The 18763-nt window shown below is 39.0% G+C and overlaps 1 protein-coding gene across 1 annotated transcript in view; it reads left to right on the forward strand.

Moving 5' to 3' along the window:
* Nucleotides 1–18251, forward strand: part of faxdc2 (fatty acid hydroxylase domain containing 2) — a 30999-nt gene extending 12748 nt beyond the window's left edge. The window contains exons 4-9 of the mRNA XM_028812866.2: nucleotides 648–751; nucleotides 9188–9309; nucleotides 12911–13116; nucleotides 15499–15604; nucleotides 15917–16083; nucleotides 16354–18251. Of these exons, the coding sequence (XP_028668699.2) occupies nucleotides 648–751; nucleotides 9188–9309; nucleotides 12911–13116; nucleotides 15499–15604; nucleotides 15917–16083; nucleotides 16354–16510 (862 nt within the window). The 3' untranslated portion in view covers nucleotides 16511–18251. The remainder of the gene's footprint in view (nucleotides 1–647; nucleotides 752–9187; nucleotides 9310–12910; nucleotides 13117–15498; nucleotides 15605–15916; nucleotides 16084–16353) is intronic.
* The last annotated feature ends 512 nt before the right edge of the window (nucleotides 18252–18763 follow it).

Genomic DNA, 18763 nt, shown 5'->3' on the forward strand with positions numbered 1-18763 from the left:
TACATAATTTATTGAGAGGGTTAATTTGGATAGTTAAGGAATGAACAACTAAATTTAGCCTAAAAGCTTTAGTCTTACCAACAAAATTATTATATTTTTTCTGGGTAGGTATAACGTGCAAGTATGGAAGTGTAATTGTCATTCTGAGTTTATATAATTATCTTTCAAAATCTAAACCAAAAAATACGGTATATGCTTTTAAAATTATTTTTCCAGTCTTAAAGCCTTTAAAATCTTTTGACTATTTGCACTTAAGATTTCAGTCATATTTGTGGTGTACCTGTCCTATAGTACTATTTTCATTTTTTTTAAATCTAGAATTGCCATATATACCCTTTGTAACTGACTTAGATAAGTAGGTCAGAACATAGATATATGGACATTTTTTAAGCTGTACAGTATTTGTGATATAAGTCCTTGACATTTACCAAGACAAGCGGCCTAAAAGAACGAGGTGGAAGGGTCATGAGGTAATATTTTGTGTGTTAAACTAATTGCAGTTTTCCCAAGTTTTATTTTAGTAAAAACATCCAAATGTGTTGTGCAAGATAACGTGGCCCTGTTACAGATATACAGTGGCACAACAGCATACATGTTTGTTTTCTTATTTTTTTTTTATTTTTTTTGTTGTTGTTGTTGTTGTCCAGGCACTTTCAGAGGTTTTGGGGAGCATCTGGTGATTTTTGGCAGACTCTGTGGGGTATGCTGTACAGCTATTTTGGTGGAAATGAATGGGTCCTGTTTTTTTTAGGTAAGATCAATAAGCTGTTTGCCATAGAAATAATTCTGGGTCATTATGCACAGGAGCAAAAAGAAAAAAGATAAAGCTCTGGGAAACACCTGTTTAAACACTGAAAGGACTTTTAGCTCACTACATGTTTAGTAATACACTCAAGCTTTTGTAACCATTTAGGAGCTGCCACTTGAGAGAGCAGATGCATTACTGGTGGTACCTGCATCTTACCTGTCAGTTGCACCATCATCGATGAGAAACATGTCCGTATTTGTGGACATTTGTTTGTGGCTATAGGTAAAATGCATTAATAATACCAAAGGTGACATTAAGCAGAAATTGTTTTTTGAGACACAATGATTTATTCTCGGACATGGCATTTTATAAATTGACACTACTAACTGTAGAGTATTAACTTTTCAAAGGCATTGTGCTTGTAGCACTTTTTGCATCACTCATTTTACCTTCCTAGTTGATGGCTAGACAGTGTCAGCTGTTATATTGTGATTTAAAAGTGACTTGAGTCATTCTGCTAATCTGAGTAGTAGTGAAGCAAGTAACCAATTGTGTCCTGCTTTGAATTCAGCCATTTGTTGTTTAGTATGTTCCACTCAAAACATATATTTTCAGGAAAACAAAAAACAACTACAGGAGTCAAACACAGGGTATTACTACCTGTAAAATTACTACCTGTGTACATTTTCAGCTATAGTTAATAAAAACATACCTTTATGAGGAATCCTAACTCGCTTAAAATTTGTATTCTTGAATCCTGAAATAGCGTAACACTCTTTCCCCACTTCAATTCCTGCTGTCACAAGACCTTTTAACATCTTTGAAACGTTAAACTTTCACAAGAAACATGTTCTTGCAACTGCCAGAAAGCACAATTTTTATTTTACCTATGGCTTAGTGACCTTGCATAACATGATAACAGCTGGTTTACTAAATGCTGAGATTGTGAAACTGTATTTTTTAAAAGTATTGTGGAATCTGCCAACTCCAAGTTGTAATGTCAAGGAGTTCCTAGGCTTCACATACATATTACAATCACTCAGGCATTGAACAACTGTTAAACATTTAATAAATGTCCTATTAAGACAAAGCATAATCAAAAATGACGTGCCAAGTACACAACAAAAACGAAGGCTTTCAATAAGTTGTAAGTGAATGAATGACCTTCTTTAATAGTCACAATCTCTCGTAAGTCAGGTACGGTAATAGTTTTAGCATCAAGTAAGCTAATAGTGAAGGAAGGCTAAATCTATGTAATACAGCTATTATTTAGTGTGACTGCCCAGGTCAGTATTATTCTGATTTTTTAATTGATTCATATTATTTGTTTAGTTTGCTATTTTTCTGTTATAAATTGTAAGCATTTTTGGTGATTATAATTTGTGTTATTGACTGTATTATCTTTTTTATTTCTTTATTTTATTTTTACCTTTATTTTGCATGCTTTTTAGTGAATGTCATGCCAAAGCCCTATGCAAATTTAGAGATAAAGTATCATTATACAATTGAAGAGGTCTATCACAAAATTCTATATACCCTCCCATATTCATTTTCTAAACCAATGTTTTCAGATCAGGGGTGGCACAGTGGTAGCACATCTACCTTGCAGTAAGGAGACCAGGGTTTCTGACCCGGGTCCACCCTGTGTGGAGTTTGCATGTTCTCCCCGTGTCTGCATGTGTTGTTTCCAGGTGCACTGGTTTCCTCCCACTGTTCAAAGACATGCAGGTTAGGTGAATTGGCAACACTAGATTGGCCTAGTGTGTGTTTGGTGTGTGTTGTGTGTATTCTCCCTACGAGGGACTGACACCCTCCAGGTTTGTTCCTGCCTTGTGCCATTGCAGGGTGAAAACACAAGAACACACACATCAGGGGCGAATTTAGTTACACCAGCCCACCTGTTTTAGGGAAAATACTTCTTTTGCTGTGTTACCAAATGCATTGGGAATACTGACAATGTAAAGTTTTATAAATGTATGAATTCTGTATTGAAACATTGTATTTTCAAAAGTAAAAAGTAATAAAATTTTTCAAGAAAAGATGATTTTTGATTTTTGAGAAAAAGCAACATATTTGTTCACAAAATGCTACAATTAAGAATAAGCAATGAGCAAAAGCAATACATCTAAATAATAGGTAATTAATTAAAATAAATAAAATATATTTAATTATAAAAAAGAATAAAAATGGCATACCTAAAACAAAAACTCAGGATAACAAGACAGCAAAAGTAAAGTGGGACATTTAAGCAAGAACAAAAACATTTTCAGAAACATGCATTATCATGTAGACAGTGTAAAGTCTTTCCCGTAAAAAGATGAAGGAAAAGCTTACAAAGTACTGTTTAGAGCATAAATAATTCTTTACAATACATAAGGTATGAAATGAGAAGCTGCTCTAAAAAGTGTACCACATTTTTAAGCACATAAGGGCAAAGAGTATATATGTTTCGCTTTATAGTGTATTTCAGTGCACACTGTATGCATTTCAGTATGGTGTATACTTACTGTATGTACTGTTAAGAGTGAACTAAATTCTAAATGACAAGTCATAAAAGCTGACAACTCACCTGCCTTTTTCCAACCTCAGCTGCTGCTGACAAGGTGGACGCACAAGCCTCACAGCAGGTGCAAATTCCAAACTATTGTGGTGATACAAATAAACATGGAGTTAGGGGCAATAGGCTGGTGCCTGCAGAGTACAGTGATTAACAATAAATAAATAACGTGACTAACCTCACCTACTATAATTATTATGTTTAATGATTTTAAGGTGCCAAAAATATACAGATTTTTCTATGGAAAGAGAAGTGGCACTTACCACATTCTGACATGAAATGATACATCTTAACATGCTGCAGACTAAAATATTTCTTTTTTAATATATGATTTCAGTATAAGGCATGGGACTGTGAGTAAATTTATTTTCTACAGTAGTGGTCTAATGACATATTTCAGTTTTTCAGTTGGAGCACAAGCAAGGTTAATTATCCTACTCAGTATCATGCAGTACGTATGAGGCAGGAATTGAACTAGTGGCCTTTGGGATTTAAAGTCCAGTCCCTTAACCACTTGACCACTCTGCCCTCTGGCTATCTATATACAAAACAAATGGATGAACCTGCTGAGCTTATTCAGTGTTTCAGCTAACAATAGTATATATATACTATATATATATATGGAAGTGAAGGTCTGTGATACGGTTTGCATATTTGCAGCTGGAGATCCACAAAGGGAGAAGATGAATCACGTATCATAAAGTAGTTTTATTCCTGAGCTTTCAGACCCTACCAGGAGCCGTCATCAGAGGGTAATGCTTAGACATACAAGAATCAAAGGCAATATATAACTAAAATTAAGTGGTGTGTGTGAGTGGGGTGGGGGGTGGGGGGGTAATGAACTGGGGGTTGAGAGGAGTATTGGTTGTAAATTTTATTTATTATGAACATGTTCCTTTTACACCCTGCGGTGGGCTGGTGCCCTGCCCGGGATTTGTTTCCTGACTTGCGCCCTGTGTTGGCTGGGAGTGGCTCCAGCAACAACAACAACATTTATTTATATAGCACATTTTCATACAAAAAGTAGCTCAAAGTGCTTTACATAATGAAGAGAAGAAAAATAAAAGACAAAATAAGAAATTAAAATAAGACAACATTAATTAACATAGAAAGGAGTAAGGTCCGATGGCCAGGGTGGACAGAAAAAACAAAAAAAAACTCCAGAAGGCTGGAGAAAAAAATAAAATCTGTAGGGGTTCCAGGCCACAAGACCACCCAGTCCCCTTTGGGCATTCTAACATAAATGAAATAGTCCTCTTTGTAGTTCGGGTTTTTCACGGAGTCACTTGATGCTGATGGTCATACAGACTTCTGGCTTTTAATCCATCCATCATTGTTGGAACATCATGGTGCTTTGGGTAGATGGTGGTGGCGCACGCAGACCCCCGTGACCCTGTAGTTAGGATATAGCGGGTTGGATAATGGATGGGTGGATGGATGGATGTTCTTCTTAAGTTTGTATATGCCGTGTTTATGTCCAAATGACTGTTAATGGCGTTTTCGTTTGATAGCCAAGATCCAGCCAGCTCTCTGGCACTTTTAGTACTGGCCTTAAATCTTACTTATACATTGTCCCAGTTAAATGTATGTCTGGTTGATTTTGTATGCATATAAATCAGTGATCGTGAGTCCTTCCTTCTGACAGCATTGCAATGCTCCTGTATACGTGTTGCGATTCTTTTTGACATTTGTCCTATGTATGCCGCTGGACAAAAACTGCATGGAAGGCTATAAACTGCGTTTCGTGTTTCTCCTGCCGATTTCTTGTTTTTGGCATTGAAAAGGGCAGTGTGCAGATTGTTCGAAAGCTTGTATGCTATGCTGACACCTACCTGATTTGGACAGGATGCGTGCCGTGGCTTCTGACAATCGGTGATGATAAGGAAGTGTGCGCCAGGTGAGATGGGGGATCTGATTCGAGTCGACTGTTTGCTGGGTTCTCTGGTGTCTCTTGTGTAGGCATTGTTTAATGAATGTCTTTGAGTATCCGTTTGAAGTGAAAAGATGGAAAAGATAGTGTCTCTCGTTCATTGTTGTCTCCTTTGTATTACAATGGGTGTGGACTCTTCTGAATAAAGCTTTAATACAGCTTCATTTATGAGATGCCGATGATTGCTGGAGAAGTGTAATATCTTGTCTGCATAACATTCTTTATGGTAAACACTTGTGGTCAGGGTGGCGTTGTTTCTTCTTTCAATGGAGATGTCCAGGAAACTGATGCGTCGGTTTATTTCTTTTACATTTACATTTACATCATTTAGCAGACGCTCTTATCCAGAGCGACTTACAACAGTGTTTGTTAGTTTTTTCGCATACTCCTTGGGGTCAGAGCGCAGGGTCAGCCATTGTACAGTGCCCCTGGAGCAATTACAGGTTAAGGGCCTTGCTCAAGGGCCCAGCAGAGCAGGATCTCTTTTGGCAGTGACAGGGATTCGAACCGGCAACCTTCGGGATACCAGCGCTTTTTCCATGGTGATTTGGATTGCAGGGAATATTGTGTTGATGTGATTGTAGAACTTGTTCAACTGGCCATTTTTTAATATGACGAATGTGTCGTTAACGTAGCGTATCCAAATTTTGAGTGCGAACTGGGATAGAGCCACGTTTTCAAATCGCTGCATTACCAGTTCCGCTGGAATATATATATATATTGTGGGAACCAGCCTGGACACAGACTGGTAGACATGTTGTTTCACCACACACACGTTTATTTACACTAATTATATTTACAATAGTGAGCACACCCCAGTGCCTCAGCACCAATCACCCCTTCAAGTCCTGGCCAACACACACAATGCCTTTACTCTTCAGACCACCTCCACTCCTCTCCTGTGAGCTCCGTCCACTTCCACCCGACTCCAGCCTTGAATGGAGGGAGGCGGCCCCTTTTATTCACCCCCGGATGGGCTCCAGGTGCTTCCTGATAAGCCTCCGTTGACACACCCCCGTGTGGCGGAAGCACCGGCTGTGTACCCAGCAGCCCTGATCCTCTTCCCCCCAGCACTTCGGGTGTGGCGGAAGTGCTGAGGTCCAGTGCTCCCAAGGCATCGGGGCGCCCCCTGGCAGTGACCACGGGCCCCTACAGGGTTGAACTTCCCAGCTCTGTACCCATGGCCCCCAACACAACCAGGGCGGTCGCCCCCTCGTGGTCTGGAGGAGGCACAAGCCCTCCTCCGGTCCTCCTAGGCGTCCCGGCTGGGTACCACCCCCAGCCGCATGCCACAATATATATATATATATATATATATATATATATATATATATATATATATATATGGTTGAAATAGTTTACTGTCAAATAAATGCAAAGAGTACACAACACGTGTTTCGCCCTCATTCTGGGCTCATCAGGCGTACAAACTCCACTGCACTCCCTCTCAGGAATCGAACCTCGGACGTCAGCGCCAGAGGCGATGCCCCTAACGTTGCACCACGGCGTGTGGTTCGTTTATTTGACAGCATGTAGATCGGGGTAATTACATTCACGGCATTCGTAGTCTGAATCACAATCTGATTATATGGGTGGTTACCTACCAGGTAACGCTTGTGGTTGGTCAGCAAGTCGGCTAACATCCGCCACGGTGCCCACTTCCAGTTGTGAGAAGCAGATCATAGAATAGCTGAATAGTTTACTGTCAAATAATGCAGAGTATGTGACACATGTTTCCCCCTAATTCTGGGCTCATCAGGTGCACACACTCACATTGTGATTCAGACGGTACGTAGAAAACAAGGAAGAGCCCCAAAGAGCGCTGAAGAAAACATTCATTACACAATTGAAAAACTGCGGACAGGCTGTGTAAAGGCAGCTTCACAAAAAAAACAGATCTTTAACAAATTGTTATTGGTATATTTTTCCCTCAATTTAAAAGGGTTTTCTTTTCTTCTTAATTAAAATTTAAAAGCAATACTTCACCGCTGTGAAGCGCGGGAATTTGGCTATATATTTGCATGGCTTCTTTAATTGCTGCAGAACATCTGTAGGTTGTAACCTATTAGTTGTTCCCTGTTTTCAGTTTTCGCAAACCTAAACTTTAAATGTACACTTCTGGCAGTTTACTGCTTACTTTTTCACCATTTTTGGTCATTCATTGCATTGCAACTGATTAAATTTGTAGAAAAACTAAGGTGTTCTAAATCTTTTGACCAGTAGTGAACAATATATATATATTGTTCATTGATTAAACAATGCTTTATTTCTAGTTTTTGTAAATGTCTGTTGCAGATATGGAGGTACATATTTTTCTTGTGATCAACTTCTGTCCTATGTATAAATGATAAAACAGTACATAGTGAGTTTTGCATAACATTCATCCTTTGAATTTTGCTTAGTTTAGAGTCCTCTTCTCTGCTCTTGGTCTCCTTTATCTTTGAATTTGTCCTTCTTCCAGAGAGCTGTCTCCTGTGTTTCTCGACTGACCTTGCTCTAAACCTTGAACAGCTTTTGTAATATTGTCATGCTTTCTCTCATGAGTTGCTCTATGTTTATTTTACTTTAACCTTTGTAATGGCTGAATTTATTTGCATTTGTAGCGTTATATTAGAACAAAAACCCTTGAAGCTTTAGAAATAACAATTGGTAAAAGCTGGCATTGAACCACTTATGACCATTACAATTTCTGTGTTATTTCCTTTGCCTCAAATAATATTAATTCACAACACAGGTTACCCTTTAATTATTCATCCAAGTAATCATGTTTGTTTACATATTAATATTTAAAGGACAGCACAGTTGTAGAGAGGTCAGTACTTTTCAGAGTTATGGATTCAAACACTATGCCTGGCATGTACACATTTTTCCTGAGTTTGCATTTACTTATTTGGCTGATGCCTTTATCCAAGGTGACTCGCAATGTTTATGATACAACTGGTTAGATTTGTGTTTGGTTTTTCCAATTTTCCACAAAGCCTTAGCCACTACACCATACTGCCTGTGAAATGTTTTTTTTCGTACTGCAGTTTCCTCATACAGACTGCAAGCAGATCAGGTGAACTGATGGCATTTAAGATGTCCCAGTGGGAATGATTGTGCGTCACAATAGACTAGTGTCCAGTCCGTGGTTGCTTTCTGCATTATATCTGTTGCTGCTTACATAAGTCTTATACCCTGTGACCCTATATTGAAGCAGACATGTCTAAAAAGTGTTATTTCATTTACCACACCAGTTTGGTTTGTTGCTTCTTTTTTCTTGATTAACACTTGCGGTTCTTCTACCTTGTGTATGTTTACTTGCATTCCTCATCGTTTAAGTAAGACTGTTGAAAACATTTTTTAGATTGTGTGGTTTATTACAATGTTTGTATTAAACTTTACAGTGTATATATAGGCAGAATTGATTATAACTTAAGTAACTGTACAGGAAATGAAAAGCCTGCAGGTTGATTCCCACCACTGACCTTCTGTATGTTCTGTGTAAGTACCTTCATATGTCTGCACTCAAGCTTAAGTACTGGATAAAACAAATGGGGAGAATATATAAACATCACAAAGAGTGTAAATGAAAAAGCAATATCCATCTATCTATTTCCCAAGCTACTCTGACCAATGTGTGGCTAAGGATGTTCAGTGCCCTTTTCCCAAGCAACACAGCGCATAAGGCAGGAAATAACATAGGACAGTGTGCCAGTTTATTGCAGGGTATACTGGGCCTCAGAGTCACCAGTCAAACACACACAAATGTGCTGGAGGAGAAAAAAGGAAAAATAGACGGGGCAAGGGCATGCAAACTCCACAATAGATTGTGCTCAGGCAAGGATTGTACAGCAGTGTTTAGGAGCACCTACCCATATAGTATGTGAAATAAAAGTATTTTGAATACAGGACAAACATTGTTCAGTTAATTTCCTTTACTTGTATTATATATATTTTTTCTCTTTTCAAGGCACAATGATTATTCCTACTGCTGTCTTTTGGGCTTTTAATGGAATATTGATGTTTGCGGATACAACTGGAAAACCATCGTTTATCACTCGATACCGGATTCAAGTGGATAAAAATAATCCGGTATGTAAAACTGAGGCTACCGTAAAAATTTATGTTGATGTAGGTCTTTTATGCACAACTGGTAGGCGTTAAAATATTTGAAAACACCCAAATAAGAAATAAAAATAAATACTATGAAGTGCCAAAGAGGATGCTTCACTTGAGAAATAGCCATTAAAAAGATCAGGTTTATACACCATTTGCCTTTTTGTCAAACTCTCATCCTGTTAAAAATGGCATTCTTTAATTAAAGTGATCAAAACAAGTAATTTTACATTTACATTGTTTTAATTAAGTGTTGGTGCAGTAGTTAGCAGTCTGTTACAGACAAGGAAAAGCATGGATATGCAAAAAAATAGTTTTAAATCATTGCAAATGATGTAAATCATAAAATGCTCTATGTATAATATATATATGTACATGTGCTATGCTGTGTGATTAGTGTGGTAATGAGCTTTGTCTTTCCTTATATAAAAAGATAGAGGAGCAGCGTTTACTGACTGGCAGACACAGATGCCAGCAAAGCAATCATGGTGTTGCACGCAATACATACAGTGGAAATTCAAATATATGTAAAGGAGATATAAAGCAAAAATAGCTGGAAAAACATGTCAGATTTGCACAGATTGTTTCTTTGAGGTAGAGCTATTCATGAAACTTTTCAATTTTCCTTTGGTAACATTTCACATTATAATTGTGACAAAATATACCAGGTTTTGAATTCTGTACAGACAGCATGTAGCATGTATAGACAAGTCTCTATGGTGCTGATCTTAAATCCTTAAGGTATTTTGGGAATATATCAAGAAAAATTGAATATACATATTTGGTCAAAATAATTGCGATATCAATTGAACTCCATATTGCCAAGTCCTACTGCTGACTCAGTTCCCAACATCCTTTCCAGTGTAGATGAATATGTGGTCTGCATCTTGCTTCTTTAAGTCTATTACTGGCTATTTGTTATAATGTAATACAACTAGTAAGTAACAAGTGACTGAAAGTGAAAGGAAAAAAGCATTTATATTTACATTGTCACAGAACAGAAGAACAAGATCTCTATGAATACCTGTTTTTTGTGAGATAAGAAAATGCAACTTCTTTATCTTAAACAGACGATTACTCCGTAATTGGCACTTTGTTGTACACGTGATGCTGATGGAATGAATTACACAGATTAAGAACTGTCACGTTATTCCTGAAAATCAGTACACATTGTAATGGCCCATGCCCTTTGGATTACTTTTTATCTTCATTTATACAGCTGATTATAATCAGTCAAAGTGCAAGTGTTTCTGAAAACATCATGTACCCTGTACTCAATTTAAAAAGTTTACCTTTCCCCCTGTTTAACTACTAGAAAAATAAGGATTTCAAATAATCTAACAACCTGCATCATTTAGCTCACAGCTCCTGAGTTCAAATATCATGTTCTGTTTCTGTGGAAGCTACATACATTCTCAGCATTTGGGTCTTGTAAAGGCGGGCAGATTAACCAATTGGTAGAATGTGGGAGTATGCGTGAGTGTGCCCTGTTTAAAGTAGGTTTTCACTCCTCACACTTAATTCTGGCAGGATAGCCAATGGTTTAATCGTGTCGTTGGTTAAGCAACAATCATATATATGTGCAAGAAAAGTGCGAGGACTGTTAATATTTACCTGCATCTGGTGTCATTAGCTGCATTCAGTTATGGGCAGTTTAGTTAAAACTTAGATAGATACTTTATTAATCCTAAGGGGAAATTCACATACTCCAGCAGCAGTATACTGATAAAAAACAATATTAAATTAAAGAGTGATAAAAATGCAGGTAAAACAGACAATAACTTTGTATAATGTTAACGTTTACTCCCCGGGTGGAATTGAATAGATAGATAGATAGATAGATAGATAGATAGATAGATAGATAGATAGATAGATAGATAGATAGATAGATACTTTATTAATCGCAAGGGGAAATTCACATAGTCGCATAGTGTGGGGGAGGAACGATCTCCTCAGTCTGTCAGTAGAGCAGGACAGTGACAGCAGTCTGTCGCTGAAGCTGCTCCTCTGTCTGGAGATGACACTGTTTAGTGGATGCAGTGGATTCTCCATAATTGATAGGAGCCTGCTGAGCGCCCGTCACTCTGCCACAGATGTCAAACTGTCCAGCTCTGTGCCTACAATAGAGTCTGCCTTCTAGTTTGTCCAGGCGTGAGGCATCCTTCTTCTTTATGCTGCCTCCCCAGCACATCACCGCGTAGAAGAGGGCACTCGCCACAAATGTCTGATAGAACATCTGCAGCATCTTATTGCAGATGTTGAAGGATGCCAGCCTTCTAAGGAAGTATAGTCGGCTCTGTCCTTTCTTACACAGAGCATCAGTATTGGCAGTCCAGTCCAATTTATCATCCAGCTGCACTCCCAGATATTTATAGGTCTGCACCCTCTGCACACAGTCACCTCTGATGATCACGGGGTCCATGAGAGGCCTGGTCCTCCTAAAATCCACCACCAGCTCTTTAGTTTTGCTGGTGTTCAATTGTAGGTGGTTTGAGTCGCACCATTTAACAAAGTCCTTGATTAGGTCCCTATATTCCTCCTCCTGCCCACTCCTGATGCAGCCCATGATAGCAGTGTTGTCAGCGAACTTTTGCACGTGGCAGGACTCTGAGTTGTATTGGAAGTCCGATGTATATAGGCTGAACAGGACCGGAGAAAGTACAGTCCCCTGCGACGCTCCTGTGTTGCTGACCACAATGTCAGACCTGCAGTTCCCGAGATGCACATATTGAGGTCTCACGATCCATGCCACCAGGTATGAATCTACTCCCATCTCTGTCAGCTTGTCCCTAAGGAGCAGAGGTTGGATGGTGTTGAAGGCGCTAGAGAAGTCCAGAAACATAATTCTTACAGCACCACTGCCTCTGTCCAAGTGGGAGAGGGATTGGTGTAGCATATAGATGATGGCATCCTCCGCTCCCACCTTCTCCTGGTATGCGAACTGCAGAGGGTCGAGGGCGTGGTGGACCTGTGGCCTCAGATGGTGAAGCAGTAGCCGCTCCATGGTCTTCATCACATATGACATCAGAGCGACAGGCCGGAAGTCATTCAGCTCACTAGGACGTGATACCTTTGGGACTGGGGTGATACAAGATGTTTTCCAAAGCCTCGGGACTCTCCCCTGTTCCAGGCTCAGGTTGAAGATGCACTGTAGAGGACTCTCCAGCTCCAATGCACAGGCCTTCAACAGTTGTGGCGATTCTCCATCTGGACCCTCTGCTTTGCTGGCACGGTCTCCTCAGCAATCTGCATACCTGGGCTGCTGTAATCGTGGGTGTGCACCCATCCATCTGCTGATACCAGCATAGGAGTTTCCCCCCATCCATAATTACAGCAGCCCAGGTAAGAAATCCCAGGTGACTGATGGAGAAAGCAACATTCAAAGCTATGCACAAGGTTTGACCCTTCATTTTGATTGTTGATTAAAGTTTAAATGAATTCTAGATAGTTAGCTAAAGCTAAATCCAGAACAATGCAGTTGATAGAGGCCGCTTACACCTTGCTTTTGTAAAGACATTGTTGTTTTGTTATAGCTCTGTTAATGGATCAATGATACTAATGTGTCCTCCCCACACAGGTGGATCCTGCAAAGCTGCGCCAGGCCGTCAAAAAAGTTTTGTTCAATCAGCTTTTCCTTTCTGTGCCCATGGTGATAGTTATGTACCCTGTGATGAAATGGCGTGGCAATCCCTGCGGCCCTGAGCTGCCCACATTCCACTGGGTGTTACTGGAATTCTTCGTTTTTGGATTGATTGAGGAAGTTCTGTTTTACTATTCACACAGGTAAAACCATTTTGGGCAAATATGAAAAGAAAATCTTTGCTTGTGAAACCTTTTGCTTATTACATTTAATTCATCTTAAAAAAGCACTGCATAGTAATCTTTTAGACAGTTCTATTTCTTTGTGTGTGTCTATATGTGTAAGGATGATCGTTAAATTTATTAAATTTCAAATTTGAACTTTGTTATCAGATGCAGCTGAGACATTTAAGGCATCTGATGGCCTGTATTATTTGTATATTTCAATACTATAGTACTGTTTATCATTCATTATCCCAACTTAAATTTTATCAGTTATACAAAGAACTGAAGCCTGATTTAACACCAGTAACCTTAAAGACAGTACATCAAATTAGTCTGTAATATTTACACTTTCGATTCAAGAAGAATACTGGTATGTATATAAATACAGAAAACAATTAAAATGAAACTATAATGCAATGTTGACTTCATATCATCAGTTAATATGAATCAGTTATAAGTCTATCCCAGCACTTGGACATATAAAGAAAACATCAACCCTTTTAACTAATCACAGGCCATCATCTCAGAAAACCACAACAGTTACTTCAGTACATTCACATGAACACAAGAACGTAGGAGCATGATTGGAAAGTTGTGTTAGAAATATTTGTGCAAAGCAGCTGCTGCCCTTCTCTCCATCTCTCATCCAGACCACCATCCTTTGGTGTTCGTCAGTACACTCAGAGCTTGGACCTCCATCTTCCATGCACCCTCACTGGCATGTGCAGGATCTCTAGGAGTCCCCAGATCACTCCCTGCTCCTTCATAATTGCGCTCAATGGGAGACTGTCCATCCCTGGTACATCATTCCCCTCACCACTTCACTAACCCACACTCCCAATTTCTCCTTTCTTCATACTTGGTTTCTTTTGATCCCCCTTCTAACCTACTCCTGCTCCTTTTCTACTACCGTGTTTCCCCCGAAAATAAGACAGGGTCTTATATTAATTTATCCTCCAACAGATGCGCTAGGGCTTATTTTCAGGGGACGTCTAGTTATTCCATGAACAACAATCTACATTTGTCTCTATTATAAAAAAAAAATCTTGGAAGGCTTGGAAGGAGACAACACGTGATTTTCTCTGAGACACTTTAACAACCCGCAAGACAAGGCAGCGAGACAAAAGGACAGGCTTTTAAATGATCAACACACAGCACAACAAGCAGAAGACGCAGCTCGGCAGCAGTAAAGACAGCAGCTGATCCGACCACATAGCGTGCATTCAGCCGCAACTTTTACAACGCAAAAATCTGCATTTATTCAAATACAGTCATGTCATTTTCTTCTGGAACATCATCATAACTGTCCAATCCCCGAATTCCATTATGAATTTCTTGTGACTCCATATCCTTTACAACAATTGGCCCCAAGCTCTCATGTCTAGCAACAGAGCTTTCCTTAAATGAGCACCTCTTGTCCACGTGGCCTGCTTGTAGTGCATTCGGATATCCAACTTCTTCTCTTTGCAGTAAGATTTTTGCCCTGGGACTCCTGCACAATTCCTTTCTTGTACTCGACAGAATAGCTTTGTTTTTGCACTCATCTTGTTGGGGGGTCAAAATACCGGTATTATTTCCTGTTCATCTTTGTACATACGGTAGCGGTAGGCATTTATCGCTCATCCAAAGGAACCTGCACCAGATCACAACTAGGGCTTATTTTCGGAGTAGGGCTTATATTATGAGCAGCCTGAAAAATCATGCTAGGTCTTATTTTCGGGGAAACACAGTATTATGGGCACATAATGGTATATAATGGTACTCCGCAGATTGTCAGGGAGGAGATTGGCTCAACCAATCCCCTTATTGGCCTCTCTGGAATCACTTTTCTTTACTGATGCATTGAGCCCAGCTGTACTATTTTTATTTTTAAAATTCCAGACGCAAAGGACCCCTTAATGTGTTGTACCACAAGCCTGTGTGGAAATAGCAATCAGATAAACTCTTTAGGACGTGTGAGTTAAAGTCCATGCAGAAACACAGACAACATCTAAACTCCTCATAGACAATGTGTTCTTTACTTTAACATTATTATTACACTATTCACTAAAAATTGAAATAAAGAATTTTACTTTCCTAAAAACATGTAACCTATATTTAAAGCGTACCAACTCTGCCAAAGTAAATGCATGGAACAAGGGATGCAGCGGGTTATGCTGTGGCCGTTACAGCACCCCTCAACACCTCTATCTCTCAAGTGTTTTGCCCGAATGTGAAATAGAAGATAAAATTGATTCTTCTTGCTTAATCCCAGGTTGCTGTTTACCAAATATGTACAAGGTATATGCACACATCAATGCTGCTGTATATTCGCAGGCTTGGTAATAAATAACTGAATGTATGTTTCTTACCTGCCACCAGGCTGTTCCACCACCCAGCTATCTACAGGTATGTTCACAAAGTTCACCATGAATGGACAGCACCAATTGGGGTGGTCTCCTTGTACGCCCATCCTCTTGAGCATATAGTAAGTACCATTATGTTTTGGGTGTTCAGATCCCAAATTTCAGGTATAAATCTGCTTACTGTATATATGCAAAGCATTGAGTTATTACAGAAAGCAAGTTGCCATTACGTGTTGGAATACAAGTAATTAAAAGTCTGCACTCTTCTTGTTACATTTGAAAAAACAGTGATTACAGCTATTGTTCAAGAAAATATTGTGAATGTTGATAACATTTTTGACTAATGCTGTTCAGCATTACACGGGCATAGAGCAACATGTTTGTATTTAAGAGTTACCATTTTGCTTTAACATTTTTCTCTTCACATCTTGCAGCTAGCCAACATGTTGCCACCAATTGTTGGGCCAGTACTCATGGGCTCCCATGTTGCCACCACAATGCTGTGGTTCTGCATGGCACTCTTAACAACTACAATCTCTCACTGTGGATACCATCTGCCATTCCTCCCATCCCCTGAATTCCATGATTTTCATCATCTAAAGTAAGTTGTGGATACATTTGAAACATCACTGAGTAAAACAAACCATACATTCCAGTGCATTTATTTTCATTACTATATGTACCAAGTAGAACTCTTATTTTTATTCTGATTGGTCTATTCACATATGCTGTGTATACAATGCCTGTAAAACATTTTTACCACATTGGGAGATCACATTTTGCTGTTTTACAATATTGAATCCCAGTGAATAAAATTGTAAATTCCCTTGACTTTCTTTATCAGTTCCCTAAATTGTGTTTATCTTTGTAGGTTCAATCAGTGTTTTGGAGTACTGGGGGTCCTGGATCGCCTGCATGGAACTGATGCCATCTTTAAGACCACAAAGGCCAATGAGCGCCATATATTGCTGCTAAATTTTACTCCCCTATCAGAGAGTGTGCCTGACCCTCCAAAGCAGAAGAAATGATGAAATGTGTTTAATGGAATTAACATAATCTCAAATTGACCAAAACAACTTAAAAAGCACTTTAATTGAAATATACAGAGCTGATTGCGTGCCATTTACGAATAGGCCAGACCTTTATCTTATTGACCAACTCAGTTATTTTACACAATGCCTTCCCACTTAAGAAGGCTGAGCAGTTAGAAACACGGGAGGGAAAATAAGACGCACTTTAAATATCTGAGACCATTTTTAAAACTTACACGATTATAACAAATTGTAATCTTTCATTGAATAATATTAACATACAAAAAACTGTTGATTTACAAAAATGAAGCCAATAAAGTTTTAGATTTTTCCACAAAATTGGGACACCCCTCCATTAGAGTAGTACTGCTGTAAGAGTAGAAGGTGAGGCTAGCTGTGGAGGTCTCTAGAAAGGCCCACCCAGACTACTGTAATTAGTTTCAAGTTCTTGTCACAAACTTCAGTTTTTTGGTATTTTTCTCATGGAGTAAAGATATGAAAGGGCACATTTGCCAAACAGTTGAGATCACCTTAAGCCAGTGTCACATTACACAACTTCTTGTCACTTGGAAATGTCAAACCTTTGACAAGTGCAGTTGCTGACGTCATTGGCTGAGTATGTCATATGACGTGACTAAAAATAGAAGGGTATGACATATTACAGCTCTCAGCAATGAATTCCCAGCACAGTTTTACAATGCCAAGATATTGCAAGCTGGACCCCTTTTCTGATTGCCAATAACACGCTGCTTGACTGTGCCGATGCCATACAAACACTTTCCTTTAGGGTTAGGGTTAGATTACAACCACAATCTCCATCTTCAAACCCACCCAGACACCACTTCTGTCTGCAAGGTCCACCACACCCATGTTTCTTATTGCTTGTAGCTGAATTATACGTGTCGTGTTTGTGGCCGAGTGCTCACTGGCTGTCACTCTCGCTTTCACACAAGTCTGCACCAGACAACTTCAGGTAAACCTGCCTGATGTTATTGTGGCGAGTCGGAGAGCGGTTTAACCGAGTCACTGGGGATGTTGGACTACACGATTGGTTGCAACTGCCTCTTACTCGCAGTTTATATAAATGAAGTCTAGGACTAAAAATTGCTAGAAAAAAACTGTGTAATGTGACGGAGCGTTTAGCAGGAGTATTTCTTGACTGATTGTACTTGCATCTCAGTGATTGATAACTAAAGGTATAACAGCACACAACATCACATTATTGTGTAAGAAAACTGACATTTATAATCTGCATGTATCCAGTGTCAAAGCAATCATTTATTATTAATTTTTTTTACACTATTATAAATCATGTAAACTTCCAATCAAAATGCACCATAATCACAGTAATTAAGTGCACTACTAACCAAATTAATAGGACGGTTTTGCACACTGCAGTCAAGGGTTGCTCCAGCCTCTGTGACTGAAAAGTTAGTGAGTTCAAAAAAGAAAGGATGTCTCAAAAAGATATTAATTACACTGAAGTAAACCTAATGAAATATGAAAAGGTACATACACAGTATCAGTAAATACACTAAAGGCAAAAAAGCACTCAAGGAAAATAAAGCTTTTGTATGACTAAGTTTCCTTTTATTAGATTTCTCAGTAGTGGGAACACAGCTGTAAACATGTTAAAATGGATATGAAAAGAATATACTGTAGGTCTTCAACGTCTAATTGTGCACTTAACATAACTTGATTGTTTTTAGCCAAAATAAATAAGTTGACCTTTACAGAACTGTCTGTGGCCTCCTCTTTGTTATGTCAGCTACAGTATTTACTACACACTGGTCTGTGTATTTCACAAAATGGAATTACTCACCTGCAAATAGGTTTAATTTTCTTGGATTAAAAATGAAGAGGGAGGCATCGTAACGCAGCAGGAGGTGCTGCTTCTTCAAGGATCTAACATCCAGCCTTTGAATCCTGTGCTTGATTGTTGAGTTTGGACATCCTCAAACTTTAAACTTAAAACTTGGTAACTTTAAATTGGTCTGAATGTGGGTCGTATGATGGACTCACTCACCCCTGTCAGGTACCTGCTGAAAAGACGAAATGCACTGAACTGGGCAGAATCCTCTGTGTAAATTGTCCACACTTGCTCTTTTTTTTGGCATTCATATGGCGAGTAATATCTCTGCATCATTCATGGGGAAATAACATTCTTCTACATCAGGCTAGTAGTTTGTTTGTTTTTTTTTAACTGTATTTGAAAACAAAACAAATACATTTTTTTCTCAGAAATTTTAA

The sequence above is a fragment of the Erpetoichthys calabaricus genome, chromosome 11 (genome assembly GCF_900747795.2).
Source record: "Erpetoichthys calabaricus chromosome 11, fErpCal1.3, whole genome shotgun sequence".
Classification (NCBI taxonomy): Eukaryota; Metazoa; Chordata; class Cladistia; order Polypteriformes; family Polypteridae; genus Erpetoichthys; species Erpetoichthys calabaricus.